General features: G+C 42.1%; 1 protein-coding gene and 1 long non-coding RNA gene across 3 annotated transcripts; both read left to right on the plus strand.

Annotated features, from left to right (window-relative positions):
* Positions 1–1,246: 1,246 nt before the first annotated feature.
* Positions 1,247–4,165, plus strand: LOC147145924 (uncharacterized). Of its 2 annotated transcripts, none has more exons than XR_015087233.1 (3): positions 1,247–1,592; positions 1,853–1,942; positions 3,673–4,165. It is a non-coding gene; the product is annotated as an uncharacterized LOC147145924 (long non-coding RNA). The 2 variants fall into 2 exon arrangements; XR_015087232.1 differs by having other exon boundaries at positions 1,856–1,942.
* Positions 4,166–6,232: 2,067 nt separating this feature from the next.
* On the plus strand, positions 6,233–16,018 carry LOC147145925 (putative ATP-dependent RNA helicase DDX5). The gene is made up of 13 exons (XM_086033007.1): positions 6,233–6,413; positions 8,059–8,239; positions 8,613–8,709; positions 8,876–9,009; positions 9,249–9,314; positions 10,817–10,958; positions 11,393–11,553; positions 11,660–11,832; positions 11,926–12,036; positions 12,372–12,433; positions 13,470–13,529; positions 14,918–15,139; positions 15,234–16,018. Exons 1-13 carry the CDS (start codon positions 6,373–6,375, stop codon positions 15,677–15,679), a joined length of 1,896 nt encoding a protein of 631 aa, XP_085889133.1. The 5' UTR covers positions 6,233–6,372; the 3' UTR covers positions 15,680–16,018.
* Positions 16,019–16,406: the final 388 nt, after the last annotated feature.

Consider the following 16,406-nt stretch of genomic DNA (forward strand, 5'->3'; position numbering starts at 1 on the left):
ACCCTCCAATAGTTCCCTTTTTAGCTCATATGAGAAATCTGAATCTTGACACCAATTTTCTCCATTTTTTATCTGGCAATGACTAAACTTTTTTTCAAATGTGTTTTAATGATGTGATTGTAAGAGCCACTGCTGGTAGAGAGATTTAATATTAGATCAAAATAGTGAGTTTTTGGGCGGCACGGTGTTCGACTGGTTAGCACGTCCGCCTCACAGTTCAGAGGTCGTGGGTTCGATCCCGGCCCCGGCCTCCCTGCGTGGAGTTTGCATGTTCTCCCCGTGCCTGCGTGGGTTTTCTCCGGGTACTCCGGTTTCCTCCCACATTCCAAAAACATGCATGGTAAGTTGATTGGACTCTCTAAATTGCCCCTAGGTGTGATTGTGAGTGCGGTTGTTTGTCTCTGTGTGCCCTGTGATTGGCTGGCAACCAATTCAGGGTGTCCCCCGTCTACTGCCCGAAGACAGCTGGGATAGGCTCCAGCGCGCCCCGCGACCCTTGTGAGGATAAGCGGTATAGATAATGGATGGAAGTTTCAGATGTTCTTATATCCTTTTCTTGATGTTTTTTTTCTTGCATTCCTGAAAGTTTTGTGCTAACACTGGTTGCTATTTAAAACTGTTCATAATTCCTTTCAACTTGTCTAAGACGGTAGACCTCAGGTCAGGAAAAAAATTATTGATTATCTGAAATTTATTTGGGGTTAATCAGAGACACTTTAAATGGTGTGTGCTGACTCCTAAATGTGAATTTGAATGTGATTGATTAATTCTGAACACAGCCACATCCCTACACATTTCTTGGCAGAATACGCACACTTGTGCAACCCCATCATTCCAGTCGCTTACTTTCACTTCTCTTTTTTTATTTCATTAAATTGTACAGATTATTGCACACATTTATGGTGAAAAAACTTCTCAAATTATTTATCCAAGCATTTGAAGAGGCGTGCGTTGACTTTTTATATCCAATGTGTATGAGTTTTGGTTTGATATAGTAATGTCCAAGTTGAATCCTAACTCAATGAAAGGCTCTAAAAATGCACAAGATATAGGAAGAGAAAAGTCATAAAAACACATTTTAAGGCATTTCACTGTTGACAATATTTGTGAGTGTGTTGGGTTGGTCAGAACTCAGGTAACGACCAATCATGACTCACCTGGTTTCTGAGGCTGAGCCATGATTGCTCGTTACCTGAGTCCTGAGCAACTGTGATGTCATTTTCAGTTGACAGCAGGTGGCAAACTGTCCGCACCCCAGAGATGGACAAAAACAGGTGGAATTTACTGCTGAATTCATATTCCGGAAACACAATATTAATTAGAATGCCGTGTTTTGCCTAGTGGAGGCACATAGAACATATTATTGTTAAAGAAACTTTTGGGGTTGGCTTCCTCTTTAAGAACCTTTTATTTCCAAACAACTGTTTCCACACCTCCGCCTTAACCACCTCATGATTTGACATCACTGTGTGTTACCCCACGCTCCAGTATTTCTAAAAGAAGAACACGGTGTGGATTGTCACTGAGCTAAAAGGTGAATACATTATTAGAGATGGCACGGCACAAATCCAGTGAGGGTGCAAATCTAAAAGGTAATCCAGTCATCATCATTCTAAAAAAGGTCTGGACTTCAAGTCACATGACTCTTCTTGTGTCTGAATTCAGGTCAAGTCAAGTCAGGGACTATCATACTGAAATACGCTGAATACTGTTTCTGTACATACTATGGGATTCATGCTGATAGAAATATTCATTAATACTTTAAGAATGAAGTATTTGAATCCCTGCAAAATACACCATTCATTAAGATCTGAGTCTTTGCGACTAACAGCTTGTTATTGTTTGCACTTAGCAGAAAAAAGAATGTGTCATCTACTTCTCCTCATTGTCGGCCTTGGGTGTGTCCTACAAGCCGCGCTCAATGTTTCTCTACGCCTCGCCCGTAAGTTGACTGCTCATGCTATGGTCTTTAAATGCACATTTTTAACTTCAAATGATTTAAGAAAGTAACCTTAAAGAGTATAGTGAATACATACAATGAAAAATCCAAAACCGAATGTCCAAAGAATAGTACAATTTGGAGTTAAACCAAAATTGGCAAGAACATAGCCTCCTTGTTCCTCCTATGTTCCCATCATGTGCCCATGAGCAAAGCAGTGATTTACTGTAAATGGCAATTACTTGAACACATTAATGTTACCTACAGCAGATGTTGAGCATACAATAAAAAAGTGCTCACACTCTATACTTAGTGTAAAACTAGTAAGTATAATAACAGCATAAGTATAATAACAGTAAGTAAAGACATTTTGTAAAAAAAAAAAACACTCCGCCAAAGTAGAAATAATGATTCGATTTAAAGCGGAAGTCAACCCAAAAATATTTGTTTCAAGAATATGTTTTATGCATAGAATAGTTGAAACAAGGCATTGTGATAAATATTGCGTTTATAGAATAAGAGTTAATCCACCTGTTTTTAGCCATCTCTGGGGGCGGCCATTTTGTCACTTCTGTCGACTGAAAATGACATCACAGTTGCTTGTCATTTTCAGTCGACAGAGTGACAAATGGCCACCCCCGGAGATGGCTAAAAACGGGTGGAATTTGCTGCATAACTCATATTCCACAAAAGCAATATTAATCTGACTGCCGTGTTTCAACTAGTGGGCCAGAACATATTCTTGAAAAAAAAAGTACCCGTATGTTTGGATTGATTTTCTCTCTAAGTGAAAGTTAAGAAATACAGCCCCAAAAAAATTGCACACGTTTGTGTTGACTTTACCGCTTTCTAGTACTGCATGTCTTTTTACATCATGTTGCCATCCATAGTTGTTGAAAACAATAAAAGCCCATTTGGCAATGTAAGAAGTAGAAAGTACAGAAGTACAGACGATACCTGTCAAAGAGGGAGTAGTTCCATTAAAAAGTGGTTAACTATTTTTACACTTCAGTCAGGGGGAGAAAATTGCATTCTAAATTTGTGAAATTGCAATGCTGGGCCCCAACATGTTATATTATTCATGGGCCCCAAAATGACCATCCATCCACCCACCCATTTCGATACATTAGGGTTGTGGGTGGGTACCTGGAGAGAATGCACACAAGCACGAGGCGCTGCAAACACCAGCATGGTTGGTGCTGAGATTCAATCTCAGAAACTCAGAACTGTGAGGCGTAAAATGGCCAAATCCCACCAAACTGTTTTGAAATGACAACAGTGCGGGGCCAGGTCTAGGCAGGAGCAAGAGGGGGCCCGGCCCCCTCAAATAAATGTTGTGCCCCCAAAAACTAAATCCCCCGGAATATTTTATACTTCACATATTTTTATTATCTCATACAACTAACCCTAACTCAAGTTCATATATGGTTAGTCTATCAACAATAAGCACAATAAAATAAGTGTGCCGAGCATTTGAGACCACAGTGCTTTACAAGACACTTGTTTAGTGTAAATCCAAGTGAGCGGATTTGTCAGTTAGACATGGAAAAGGGTACTGGAGCACAATGTCCCCTCAAGATTTGTGTCTGCACTCTCATACGTGCCTGTCTAGACCCGGCCTTGCAACAGTGTCACGGAATGACTAATGTTCAGCTTTGGAGATTCTGCTGTTCATGTTTGATTTGATATTCCTGGATAATGATCTATTTGACTTGAATACTTTCTTCCCTCAGTGTACTCACGATCCCATTTGGAGTGCAATAAAACGTTCCCAACCAGTCAAAGCAGCCATCTGACAGAGACCTACATGGGTTGTGGCAAAACGACAGGAGATCAGTGCAACCAATTACAAGAAAGATTCAACGCTTTAACAAGAGAAAGAGACGAGCTTCGAAACACCATTTCTGAAATGGAGAAGTGGATATGTCTGTAGTATCTTTGCAATATCTCAATTCTCAGGTGATGTGGTTGGAGTTTCCCTCCCCCCACCTCCTTCCACTCTCTGTCTTTCTGATGACACCATCCTCAGGCTACTGAAGAATTGCATTTTATTTTGTTTCAAAATTTAATTTATATGTTTGTTTTATGACCATGCTACCGTTGGAAGGGAACAATCGAGAAATCAGCTCTATGTATGTCCGTATTCTCTTTTTCACTGTTTAGTTTGCGTATCAGTAAATGACTGTAATAAAGCAGAAAATAAAGGATGTATACCTTTACAAAGCATGTTCAATACAGGTGTCCTAATACAGTTTACTTGACAAACACTAGCACACCAAGCTAATGAGGTTCACTTAAAACTGTACTGCATCATGATGACTGTAATTATATATCAACCAAGGTGGAAAGGATGGGATCATTTTGGATTCTGAGGGCAGGTTTTTCCCTTTGCCATTGAGTCATGATACTACATCACATACGTAAAACGCATGCAAAAAAAGCATCCCATTGTTTGATTCTGGTCCCAAAGAGGATAAAAGGTGAATGATTGGAATTTAGAATCCATCGAATATGCTCCCCCTTGCCGAAGAAGGCTCACATTTTCTCACTGCCCATTGAAGAGAAGGAAGGCATGATGCTCAATGTCTGTGTCATGATCTTCAATCATGAGAGATGCATCCATTCCAACTCTTGCCACATGCCAGGCACGTAAAAATACGCAGCGAGATGCCTCTTCATGTACGCAAGGAGCCAATTCCTCTACTTTAACATCCACATGGCTGGAACTTGTTCGAGCATTTTCCTCATTACCTTTACTTCATTCTTTCAGCAATTAACCAACCTCATTGACACCCCAGAATTAGCAGTCCATTCTGTTTTACTAGAGGAATTTTTATTTTTTGTGAGCACTGATGATTTTGCGTTTGTGGAATATAAATTAAGCAACAAAATGCACTCGTTTTTAGCCATCTCTGGGGGCGGCCATTTTGTCTTCTGTCGACTGCAAATGACATCATAACTGCTCACAACGACCAATCATGGATCAGGATCAGAGAACAGGTCAGCCGTGATTGGTTGTCGTGAGCAGTTGAGATGTCATTTTAAGTCGACAGAAGATAAAATGGCTGCCCCCAGAGATGGCTAAAAACGAGTTCATTTTGTTGCTTAATTTATATTTCACAAACGCAAAATTAATCAGAATGCCGTGTTTCAACTAGTGGGCCTGCTGGGAAAATATTCTTGAAAAAAATATGTTTGGGTTGACTTCCGCTTTAAGAGATTTATTCATTTCAGAGACTAATGAGTGTGTGTATTGAGCATGAAATTATAATTCTATAAAGAGCAGCAGTATGGTTTCATGCCAAAAAGGAGTACTACAGATGCAGTATTTGCTTTGAGGATGAGAGGAGAAGCTAGAGAGGTGGAGGTTTGTCCTGTAAAGGAGAGGAATGAAGGTTAGCCGCAGTAAGACAGAATACATGTGTGTGAAAGAGAGGGACCCAAGTGGAAGAGAGTGAGGTTACAGGGAGAGGAGATCAAGAAGGTAGAGGATTTTAAGTACTTAGGGTCATCAGTCCAGAGCAATGGAGAGTGTGGAAAAGAGGTGAAGAAGCGTGTACAGGCAGGTTGGAACGGGTGGAGAAAAGTGTCAGGTGTGATGTGTGATAGAAGAGCTTCAGCTGAAATGAAAGAAAAGGTGTACAAAACTGTGGTGAGACCAGCGATGCTGTTTGGTCTTGAGACAGTGTCACTGAGGAAAAGACAGGAGGTAGAGCTGGAGGTAGCGGAGATGAAGATGCTGAGGTTCTCTCTGGGAGTGAGCAGGGAGGATAGGATCAGGAATGAGTACATCAGAGGGACAGCACATGTTAGAGGTTTTGGAGATAAGGTCGGAGAGGCCAGACTGAGATGGTTTGGACATGTCCAGAGGAGAGATTGTGAATATATTGGTAGAAGGATGCTGAGTTTTGAATTGCCAGGCAGGAGGCCTAGGGGAAGACCAGGGAGGAGGTTTACGGATGTAATGAGGGAGGACATGAAGGTAGTTGGTGTGAGAGAAGAGGATGCAGAGGACAGGGTTAGATGGAGGCAATTGATTCGCTGTGGCGACCCCTGAAGGGAAAAGCCGAAAGGAAAAGAAGAAGATACAGTATTCCCTATGACATTTCAGTCAGTACTTTTTAACAAAGGAGGAGTTGAATAAGTAATTTTTACATAAATATCTGTACTTCTACTTCAGTACAAAGTGTAAAATGTGTTAACGCTGGAGTCACGATGAAAACAAAACAAAAGGGCATTGATCGAATCACATTAGTGCTTACTTGCCCTAACCGCAATGATACGATGTTATTCGTCGTCGTATGTGACGTCGCTTCCGCCCTTTCCGCAGGCTGAGCTGTGTGTGGATATCCGTCATTGTTGGTCTTGCTAACCCATTTACATCTTTGCCATAAGTGTGTCTTCATTTACAGTCTAAATTGTGCAACAACACAATGCCAGGATTTTCAGACAGAGACCGTGGCCGAGATAGAGGGTAAGTCACCCGCTGGGTTATTTTTTTTTCCTTTCCGTTTACAAATGGCTGCTAACGTCAAATGTTGTCTTTGCTACACTGGCGTGTAAAGAAGCCTCAATTTTACTTCATCCATCCATCCATTTTCTGAACCGCTCCTCCTCGCAGTTGACTTAATTTATTTCTACGTTGAAGTGAGCATAGTGGGCCGTATTTGAACCATCTCGGTTGGTTCGAAGGTGCTGTTAAGGTGGCTAACTGCGGGCCGTATGGTTATTTAGCCGCACTTGTAGGCACGAAAGCAAGCGGAAAAAAACGACTGCCTAATCGTAACATGGATGCATGACGCAGCGACTTCTCGTCTTGACAAAACACAATCGTAGACTTGATAGCTACATTAGTGCTTTGGGGTTTTTATGGGTTTTCACATCTGACAGCGATGTCGTCTTCAATATCACGTCATGCATGCAATCAGTGTAGACGTACAGTGCAGAAGGCCTCAAGGGATCGGCTGTAATGTTCAGATGCATGCACACTTCAAATTTGTAGTTTAATTTCAACTAAAAGTCAATATTAGTTTATTATTTAGAGTTTTGCATCGTACATTTGTTCTTATTAAAATTTTAACTGACAACCATTGACATGCAATACTTTGTTCAAACTAACAGATTGGGTAGCAAAAATACGTTACAGAATAGGATTTAACTTTTGAATTAGCAAGGCAACTGTAACGAAATGAAAGTAGCCTGTCTGACAGATGTTGAGAAATATGAGTCAAACGAAATGTGAAAGTAGCCAAACGAAATGTGAAAGTAGCCTCATGACTAGGGCTGAATGAGTTTGAAAAATAATCTAATTGGGATTTTTTTTCCCCTCTCAGTATTGTAATTGTGATTTAATATGAGATTCTTTTTTAAAAGTCCTCTTTTTTTTTTTTTTTTTTTTTTTAACAAACACAAGCAATAAATTAATCTGCAGAGGTGGGCGCATCATTAAATTTTGCTGGTACGTTATTCATCTGTGGCGGGGCCATCCTTCCTTCATTATTTCAAGCCAAACCAAACTAATGCAGTCCAATAAAATAAAGTCCAATAAAAGTCCATCACGCAACATAAAAAAACTGACAGAGAGACGGGAGCGTTAAGTTTGTCATTTGTCAGCAAAACGGGCGTCCATCGGACTGATGGAATGCCCACATCTGCTAAACTGTATTACAATAAACAGATGTACCGTACATAAAACAGTGTTCCCTTCGACAACTTCACAAAATCCTACTGAACAAGTATGATGTAAACATAAATTATCTTCTTACCGCTTTAAAATAATTTTGTATAGCTAACCTTAGCTGTATCAGTGGAACATTGATTGCTTGCTGCCCTGACAGAGGCAGTTGTGTTAGCCTGTGACATAAAAAACATTTTAAGTCACTACTGAGTTTTTCACGGGAGATGAATTTGACTGCTTATAATTTTTACGCACAGACCTGTTATATAAGTGCCAAAGCACCTTCTTCCAATGCTCAACCCAATCAAGTGTCTCTTTAATGGTTGTGTAGTGGGGAATCTATTGTCAGTGACTGCTTCTATTCCATGTATTATTCCATCAGCCAGAAAACACATTTTGCTTCCTCATAGAAACTGTGGGTTCTATGTCTTCTCTTCAATAGATATGGTGGGGGACCTCCTCGTTTTGGAGGTGGTGGTGGAGGGGGCAGGGGTGGACCTCCCCCGGCAAAATTTGGCAACCCTGGTGACAGGCTAAGAAAGAGGCACTGGAACCTTGATGAGCTTCCCAAGTTTCAAAAGAACTTCTACCAGGAACACCCCGATGTCACCCGAAGAATGCTTGTACGCATTTTTTTTTGTTTAACATTTCCTTACATGTGGGTTTAACATGAACTGACATTTCCCGCCTGTGCTTATGTGCCTATTTTGGCTTCTCCCCTAAATTCCAAAACAAGTGTTCTAGGTTAATTGCAGCCAGTGAGTGTGAATGGTTGTGTGTGTATTTGTTTCATGTAATTGACTGGCACAGAGGCCAGGATGTAGTCCGCCTTTCCATCAAAGTCAGCTGGAATAGGCTGCAATTCACCTGCGGCCCTGAACAGACTCGGTGGTTGAGAATGAATGAATGGATGTCTTGTCTGCCCAATTCCATTTCAGATCTTGAAAGTCATAACTGTTTTATTGTTTATGTGTGATCCCTTTTATACGATTTCAGCCAGAGGTTGAACAGTACAGAAGAAGCCGAGAAGTTACAGTCAAAGGCAGAGAATGCCCCAAACCAATTATAAGGTTCCATGAAGCGGCATTTCCGAGTGAGTACAAAGTCTTAGGTGGCCTAATTAAGTTTATCCATGACTGTATGCACAATAGGTGTTCCATAAGGCAGAAGTGGAAGTTTGCAATACTGAAAACTGGAGGAAAAAAAACAAGGCTTGTATAACCTCTGCTTGAATTGAACTTGCCTATCCTGTTTTGTAGACTATGTCATGGATGTTATCATGAAACAGAACTGGATTGAACCAACCCCTATTCAAGCTCAGGGGTGGCCAGTTGCTCTCAGTGGCAAAGACATGGTTGGCATTGCTCAAACTGGCTCTGGGAAAACTCTTGCAGTACGTATCAAAACGTCATAACCACAACATTATACACGGTCTTCAAAGACACAGAAGGACACTTAAATACATGCAAAGACAAGTAGTTTTGCTGACAACAAAGCTCTAGGCCTTTTTTATAATTTACAATAGTCTGAGAAGCAACCTGAATGTTTTGAAGACCAAAAAAGAAGCAACCTGATCAGTGCTAACTGAGCATTGAGATGTAGTAAAATGTACATATCCTCTTTGTTCTTCAGTACCTTCTACCTGCTATTGTGCACATCCAACATCAACCCTTCCTGGAGCATGGTGATGGACCTATCGTAAGTAAAACATCCTTATTATGTGTATTACTAATTATTGCATTTTTTTCCTCAAAAGCAACAATTGACTTAAACTAAAAGCTAAATCTTTATCAGCCATATTTCTTCATATAGTGTCCGGGGGTGTTTATTCAACTGTCGAGGGGACGTTTATTAACGAGGTTGGCTTGTATTCGTACAGATATATTGAGAGAAATGTTATAAATCACAATGCTTATTTGAAATATATATTGCAATACAGTATATATAAACTGACACAGTCATGGGACTTTGAAACAAAAGGGCTAATATACAGAAAATGTAGAGAAAAGACAAGAACATGAGAAGGCTTGGTAGGCAAAGGACCACTGAGGAACTAATCTAAATTAGAACATTAAAAATGGACAAACATGACCAGAGCTGGGCACTTGACCTTTTTTTGCCGGTCCGTCCTCTGTCCGCGACCTGGGTGCCCTTCCGGCCTTGTCTCTCTGTCCTTATTCATAAAAATGATCACCCCGTCCGTCCTCATCCTAAGTTCTCATCTGTATTTCTGGCCAACCCACATGGTCCCAGTCCGTCCCTCGTCGGCGACAGCCATTTAGCGTCCCAAACTTAATTTACACGTCACACGCAGGCGCTGCTAAATAAAGAAAAAAATATCAAATAAAAACAACAGACACACACACTCACAGCGTGGTGATCGGTGAAATAAAAACAATATGGGGCACATGTCATTGCATGTGTGGGAAAGGTATACAACACTTTTTAAATTTTTCTTTATTTTGCTGCGTGTTAAGAGTGTGGCACCTGCGTGTGACGTGGTACCGGTGAAGTCTGTTCTCGATGTAGTATTTGCAGACCTGATCACTAACATCAACCTCGCCGAATTAGTGTCGGGAATTTTGGCTGTTTTTCGAGAGCCGCTTCTTTAGGCTCAGTTCCCTGAAAAAGGCCGCCTCATTCGGATGCCAGGTGTCTCAATTTATTTGTCGCATCAAATAATTTATTACAAAATGATGTGGAAAATGAATTATATCTACCATTACAGTGGAACTCGTGGGGATAAGGACCGAACCAGGCTGCATTTGGCGAATTTCCACGAATTACTGCAACAAACATAAAAGAATAATAGTGTGCAGACTTCTTGCCATGTCAGAAAATCGCAAGTAGGCAGATTCAGCAGGTTCTGTTCAGAAATAAGATCCACGTATGGGTGAATTTGTGACCGCTAAACCAATAATTTGCATTATAAAAATGCATTACTTGAATTACTTTATTAATTTGCATACCAAAATGCATGTAGCGCATGGCGGTTTCTGGAACCAAACAATTATTTTTGTAAAGATTTTGGAGTAGTAGTTGTTTGGTTTTACAGGATTAGGAAATGCACCATCGAATGACGCTATACTAGGGAGTCTGGCTCTGTTTTTGTCTAAATAGCTCTTGATGGCTTTTTTGTTTGAACTCTTCAACTACATTGGATGAATGCACATTTTTAAACAAACTCCTGCTTTTTGTAGTGCTTGGTATTGGCGCCTACACGCGAGTTGGCCCAGCAGGTGCAACAAGTTGCCGCTGAATACGGCAGGGCCTCCCGTCTCAAGACCACCTGCATCTATGGTGGCGCACCAAAAGGACCCCAAATTAGGGATCTCGAAAGGGGTATGCTGCTTTGAACTGTTATCGCTACTTCAGGATGTTAGCGTTTAGGTTCCAGGGACACTCTACAAAGGAGAACTCCCCCCACCCCATATATTCAGATTTTCTCAGTTTACAATCACTTGAAGCGAGTGTATTTCAAAGTATCATAGTAGCTATAAATGCTGTGCATCAAGTGATTAACAAGTAAAGTGACTGACAGTGTGATGACAGATTTATGTGATATGTCACAGTCATAGCAGAGTTTTTATTAACAAAGGGAGGAGTACTATTTAACTTACTTTTTGAAAAGTAAAAATGATACGACGTAATTGATTACAAATGATTTGACAGGCAGACCCCGTTATTCCTGTTCTCCACGGAAAAAAAGTTGGTAGAAAAGTGCCATTTTTGAGACGTGTGTAAATGATGACGTGTAAATTGTGGTTTCGTTCAAGGAGTTGAGATTTGTATCGCTACCCCGGGTCGTCTGATTGATTTCCTGGAGTGTGGGAAAACAAATTTACGGCGTTGCACCTACCTCGTGCTTGACGAGGCCGACCGCATGCTTGACATGGGATTCGAACCTCAGATCCGCAAGATCGTGGACCAAATACGGGTGAGATCATTTCCTTTCACTGAGAATTGTTGATGCATTGTGTTTGGGAGTAAGAATTATTGTAAGGCAATAGAAACGGAGAAAGTGTCGCTCGTCTCCTTACCAGCCAGACCGCCAGACCCTGATGTGGAGCGCCACCTGGCCCAAAGAGGTTCGGCAGCTTGCTGAGGACTTCCTGAAAGATTATGTACAGATCAACATTGGAGCGCTTCAGCTCAGCGCCAACCATAACATCCTGCAAATTGTTGACGTCTGCAATGACATGGAGAAGGAGGACAAGTAAGACATTTTGGAGAGGAAACATCATTAATTTAATTAATAGTACTTCTTATTAGTAGCTAAAAAACAAGCTGTTTGTTATCTCGCTTCCAGACTGCTTCGGTTGCTGGAGGAGATAATGAGTGAAAAGGAGAACAAGACAATTATTTTTGTGGAGACCAAAAGGCGCTGCGATGAGATCACCAGGAGGATGAGAAGGGATGGGTAAGTTTACCCATTGTCATTTTATTTTCCCAAGAGTTAATGTTGGTCAACAATTCTTCGGCAAGTCAATGAGTTAGAAGTCGAAATTTGCATTTTTGAAGAAGGTACTCTACAAAGAACTCAGTAATTATCTCAAAATATAGCAAAACAATCTCTTATGTCCACGCGGTGAAATCATACCTAACATACGGCTATGAGTATGAAACTGACCATTTCGTTTTACTACTTTCATACTCGCTTTCAAATCACTGCGTTAGTCTAATCGTTTGTACTCAAATAAAAATACTTTGCCAAACTCAGCTGGATGCATGTCATGCTGAGTCTGTCTCACACAGGTGGCCAGCAATGGGAATTCATGGAGACAAGAGCCAGCAGGAAAGAGACTGGGTCCTTAATGGTGAGAATGAAATGAATGATGGGAAACTTAGCTCTGTAAAGCTCCTTTTCCACTGCATGGTACTTACTCAGCACAACACAGATGTACTTGTACTGGTGCTTAAAAATTGGCTTTTGCCGCTCACTCAATGGTCGCGCACATTCATCATTACAGTGTAACCTTTGAGAATACAGGCAGTCCTCGTATTACAACATACACGACCTACGACCTTTCGATTTCACGCCGCCCGTCCCTCCTCCTCCATTTTGTCGCCAGCACCATAGTGACTACGTTTACTAGCAGTCAATATTAGCGTTAAAATCAAAATTCCGATTTCTGAAACATCCTGAATATCCCGTTTACATGATTGAGCGGACAGAATAACCCACTGTGTACGGCGACATATGACTCAAATGGACGTTATTTCCGCTGGTTACTTTCAACCGTCAAAAAACACTTGCTATTCATGTCACTCACCACATGAATGAAGCAGCCGGTTTCCTCCTCGCTCTAAAAGTGTGCTTTTGTGCTCCGTCTCAGAGCTTGTTTACCTCTGCTTGGGTAACTTCCGCATACAAGTGCTTCCTGTACTACAAAGACCAGCATTCCTTGCGGTTGTGCATGCGCAGTGTGTCTACATCGCGTCTGTGCGCGCCGGCAGTATTTTTGTCTTTTTCGCCCTCCTCTCGTCCGTCTCCATCCACTTCTCAGCAGTAATGCTAAGTACAGAATCTTATGTTTTCATCTTAATGTATTTTCGTTTTTTTATACAAAGTATTTGGGTGTAAATTTCGACTTTAACGGTGAAATCCGACAGACGCCGAAATTCAGGTTACATCGCGAGTGTAGGAACGGAACTCGTTTGTAAAATGAGGACTCTCTGTACACAACTAGAAATGATAACAACAAAAAACATATGCTTATTAGCTTATCCTGCTGGTCTGCCTCGGCTCTGGACATTGGAGTAATCAAGTAGAGCCAAGCCGGTTCTATGCAGTGGAAAAGCAACAATTATATTTGCCTCTTGTTTAATTCCATTCCACCTTGCCCCCTTTAGAGTTCCGATACGGCAAAGCACCGATCCTCATCGCCACAGACGTGGCCTCCCGCGGCTTAGGTCAGTTTGCCATTAAGCGGCACCATTTCCTGTTACACACGTAATTTAAAGAAAGTGTTTTTGCTTTCTTTAACTTCTCTATGCATTTTCTGAGTTTTTCTCACCTTAAGGTGGAGTCTTTGTGGCAGGCACTAGGCATGACAGTCCCAGGCCTGGAGAGGGAGAAGGATGACATATTGGAAGTGCTCAACTGGCTTGCCACCCAGTGGGCCTAGAGAGGTGAAAGCTCTTGTGTGCCAGTGATTTTTTTCAAAAGGCTCTGTGGCTAAGCCTTTGCCTCCGCCATGTTGAAATACACACAACATCTGTTCTCTGTCCGTGGATTTCGCCGACAACTGCCATCCAGCGGTTTACCGACTCAAACGCAACCGCCCCTTCCAAAAAAAAATGCTTGCTGCATGCTGTTGTGTCTGAAAGCGCTGTACAGTATTGCAAGTCCGTTTGAGATTTGGAGCAATTGTTACCTTTCGCTTGTATCAGCGTAGCGCGGGTGCTCGTCGCAGCTTTCGGTTATCTCCTGTTCCCGTCAAAGTGCTGGATTGCTTGAAATGGAGAGAGCAGTTTGAGAACTTGTATAATGTCTCTGAAAATTGATGAGACCTGGCACATGCGCTTAGGGGTTAGTGAGGAGAAAGAGTGAGAGACAGCTCAAACCAAAGTTCCTCCCTCGCCTGTATTTTAGAAGTCATGTCGAGACCTGCCAATGAGAGACATTTTCTCAAGTGAACACTGGCTTCTTGGGACATCTTGCCTTGATGACACTGATGAAGGGATGTGGGATTTGTTTTTGCTGAGGGGCTCTATGTTTGAAAGAGGCCCCTTTCAATTGAATAGCCGATCTATTTGGTCTTGGCAAGACGTGCAGTGTGGCTTCTTTTGAGGGTGTACTGGGAAAAACCGACCTGCAAAATTTTTGTGACTGAATGGTCCAACATTGGCATACGAGGAGGCCCCAGTGCATATCCTGGCCCAACTGCGTAGAAGAAGCTCCTGGATGTCACTTGACAACATGTGGGGGATTTGGCTGCATTGGGAAAGGACTAGTGAATGCATACTCCTTATATGGTAAGCCTTAAACCATTTGTATTCTCCCTTGGTAACAAACTGGGGAGTGAATGTCTTTTTCTTTTTTTTTTTTTTTGGGGGGGGATCATTTGGACGATGGTAAGCAATGGGAGTGTGCATCGTTTCTCTCTTCCCACAGTAGTATTCCCATGGAGTAGATGTCAAATGATGCTGCTTTAACCCATTTCCTCCGCAGCCGAACCACCGGCTTCCTCCCCGGCCATCACAGTTGCTAATTGTTTGCTTTGGTCTGGCTGTTGTGGTGTGCAAAATCCACGTGTGGCCTCCATGTTTCGTTTTGCCACACTGCAACACTTTCACAGATGTGGAGGATGTGAAATTTGTCATCAATTATGACTACCCTAACTCCTCCGAGGATTATATCCATCGCATTGGACGCACAGCCCGGAGTCAAAAAACGGGCACAGCCTACACCTTCTTCACCCCCAACAACATGAAACAGGCAAGTGACCTGATCTCTGTGCTGCGCGAGGCCAACCAGGCCATTAACCCCAAGCTCATCCAGATGGCAGAGGACAGAGGAGGTACGAGAATCCTTTGGATTGAATGGTGACAATTGAGTGAAATGGGAGATTTGACAGAGCTGCTCCTCCTCTTCTTCTCCTTCATTCCATGTAGGTCGTGGAAGGGGGGGCCGAGGCGGCTACAAAGATGACCGTCGAGATAGGTATTCTGGAGGTGGGCGGCGTGAGAACTTTGGTGGTGGCGGCTACAGGGACAGGGACAACGATAGAGGGTTTGGAAACGGGCCCAAGGGTGGCTTTGGGGGCAAGGTGCAAAATGGGGGAGGCTATGGCGGCAACTCTAGTGGTAGCTATGGCAACAATTATGGAAACGGCCAAGGTAACTTTGGTGCTCCGTCCAATCAGGTGGGAGCCTTTGGGAACCAAAACTTCCAGGGCCAGGGCCCCCCTCAGTTTGGGGGCATGCAGAGGCCTGGCCAGAATGGCATGAACCACCCGTTCCCTTATGCCCCTCAGCCCCCACCACCGCCACAGGCTCAACAGCCACCACCCCCACCTCCAATGGTACCCTACCCCATGCCACCACCCTTTCCACAGTAGTCGCCATACAATATATTGGACCCACTTGTTTTTGTTGCTTTGTTTAGTCGACAATAAGTCACACGTTGATTATATTTAAAGTTGTTATAAATATTCTATGTTTAACTTTGTTTTTTGCTTACTGCAGGTTTTGCGATTAATTCCGTAATACCAGAGCGTCTCCTACAGTGCTACGGTCGTGTGCTGTACTTTTCCTTGATTGTTTTTTGTGTTACATTCCTTAGTTATTTAACTAGGTGATGAGTAATATTGCGTTTGTGTTATAAATTGGTGAAAGTGATGTGTTCAATATTTAAGCGGTGCATATGTCCCTTTTTTCCAATAAAAATAAGAAAAGGGGAGACTTGTCTGTTTTAGGGGAAATTGAGTATGTGATGTTGTACATACCATTATTGGGTTGTAATGAGGCAAGTACATTGGTAATAAAAAGTCCACACACCTGTGACATAAAAAGGCCAAAGTAAACTTAACAAAAACTGCTAATGTGTCTTATAACATGTACAACTCAACTGAAAAACGGAAATATTTCAAGAAGGAAAGTAAAAAAGAAGGAAAGTAAAATAACAACTGGGAACTCATTTGCCTAATTGCAACCTCCTAGGTCCTCGCCAAAGTATTTACATACTCGCACCTCCTACCAGAAATTCCATCGAGGGGGGAGGAAATTGGCCCAATCTCAATGCACACGTTGTCGAAGAATACGAAGGGTTCGAGGGCGCAAGTTAAC

This window comes from Filicampus tigris, chromosome 6 (genome assembly GCF_054856515.1).
Source record: "Filicampus tigris isolate MCC_2025a chromosome 6, RoL_Ftig_1.0, whole genome shotgun sequence".
NCBI classification, from domain to species: domain Eukaryota; kingdom Metazoa; phylum Chordata; class Actinopteri; order Syngnathiformes; family Syngnathidae; genus Filicampus; species Filicampus tigris.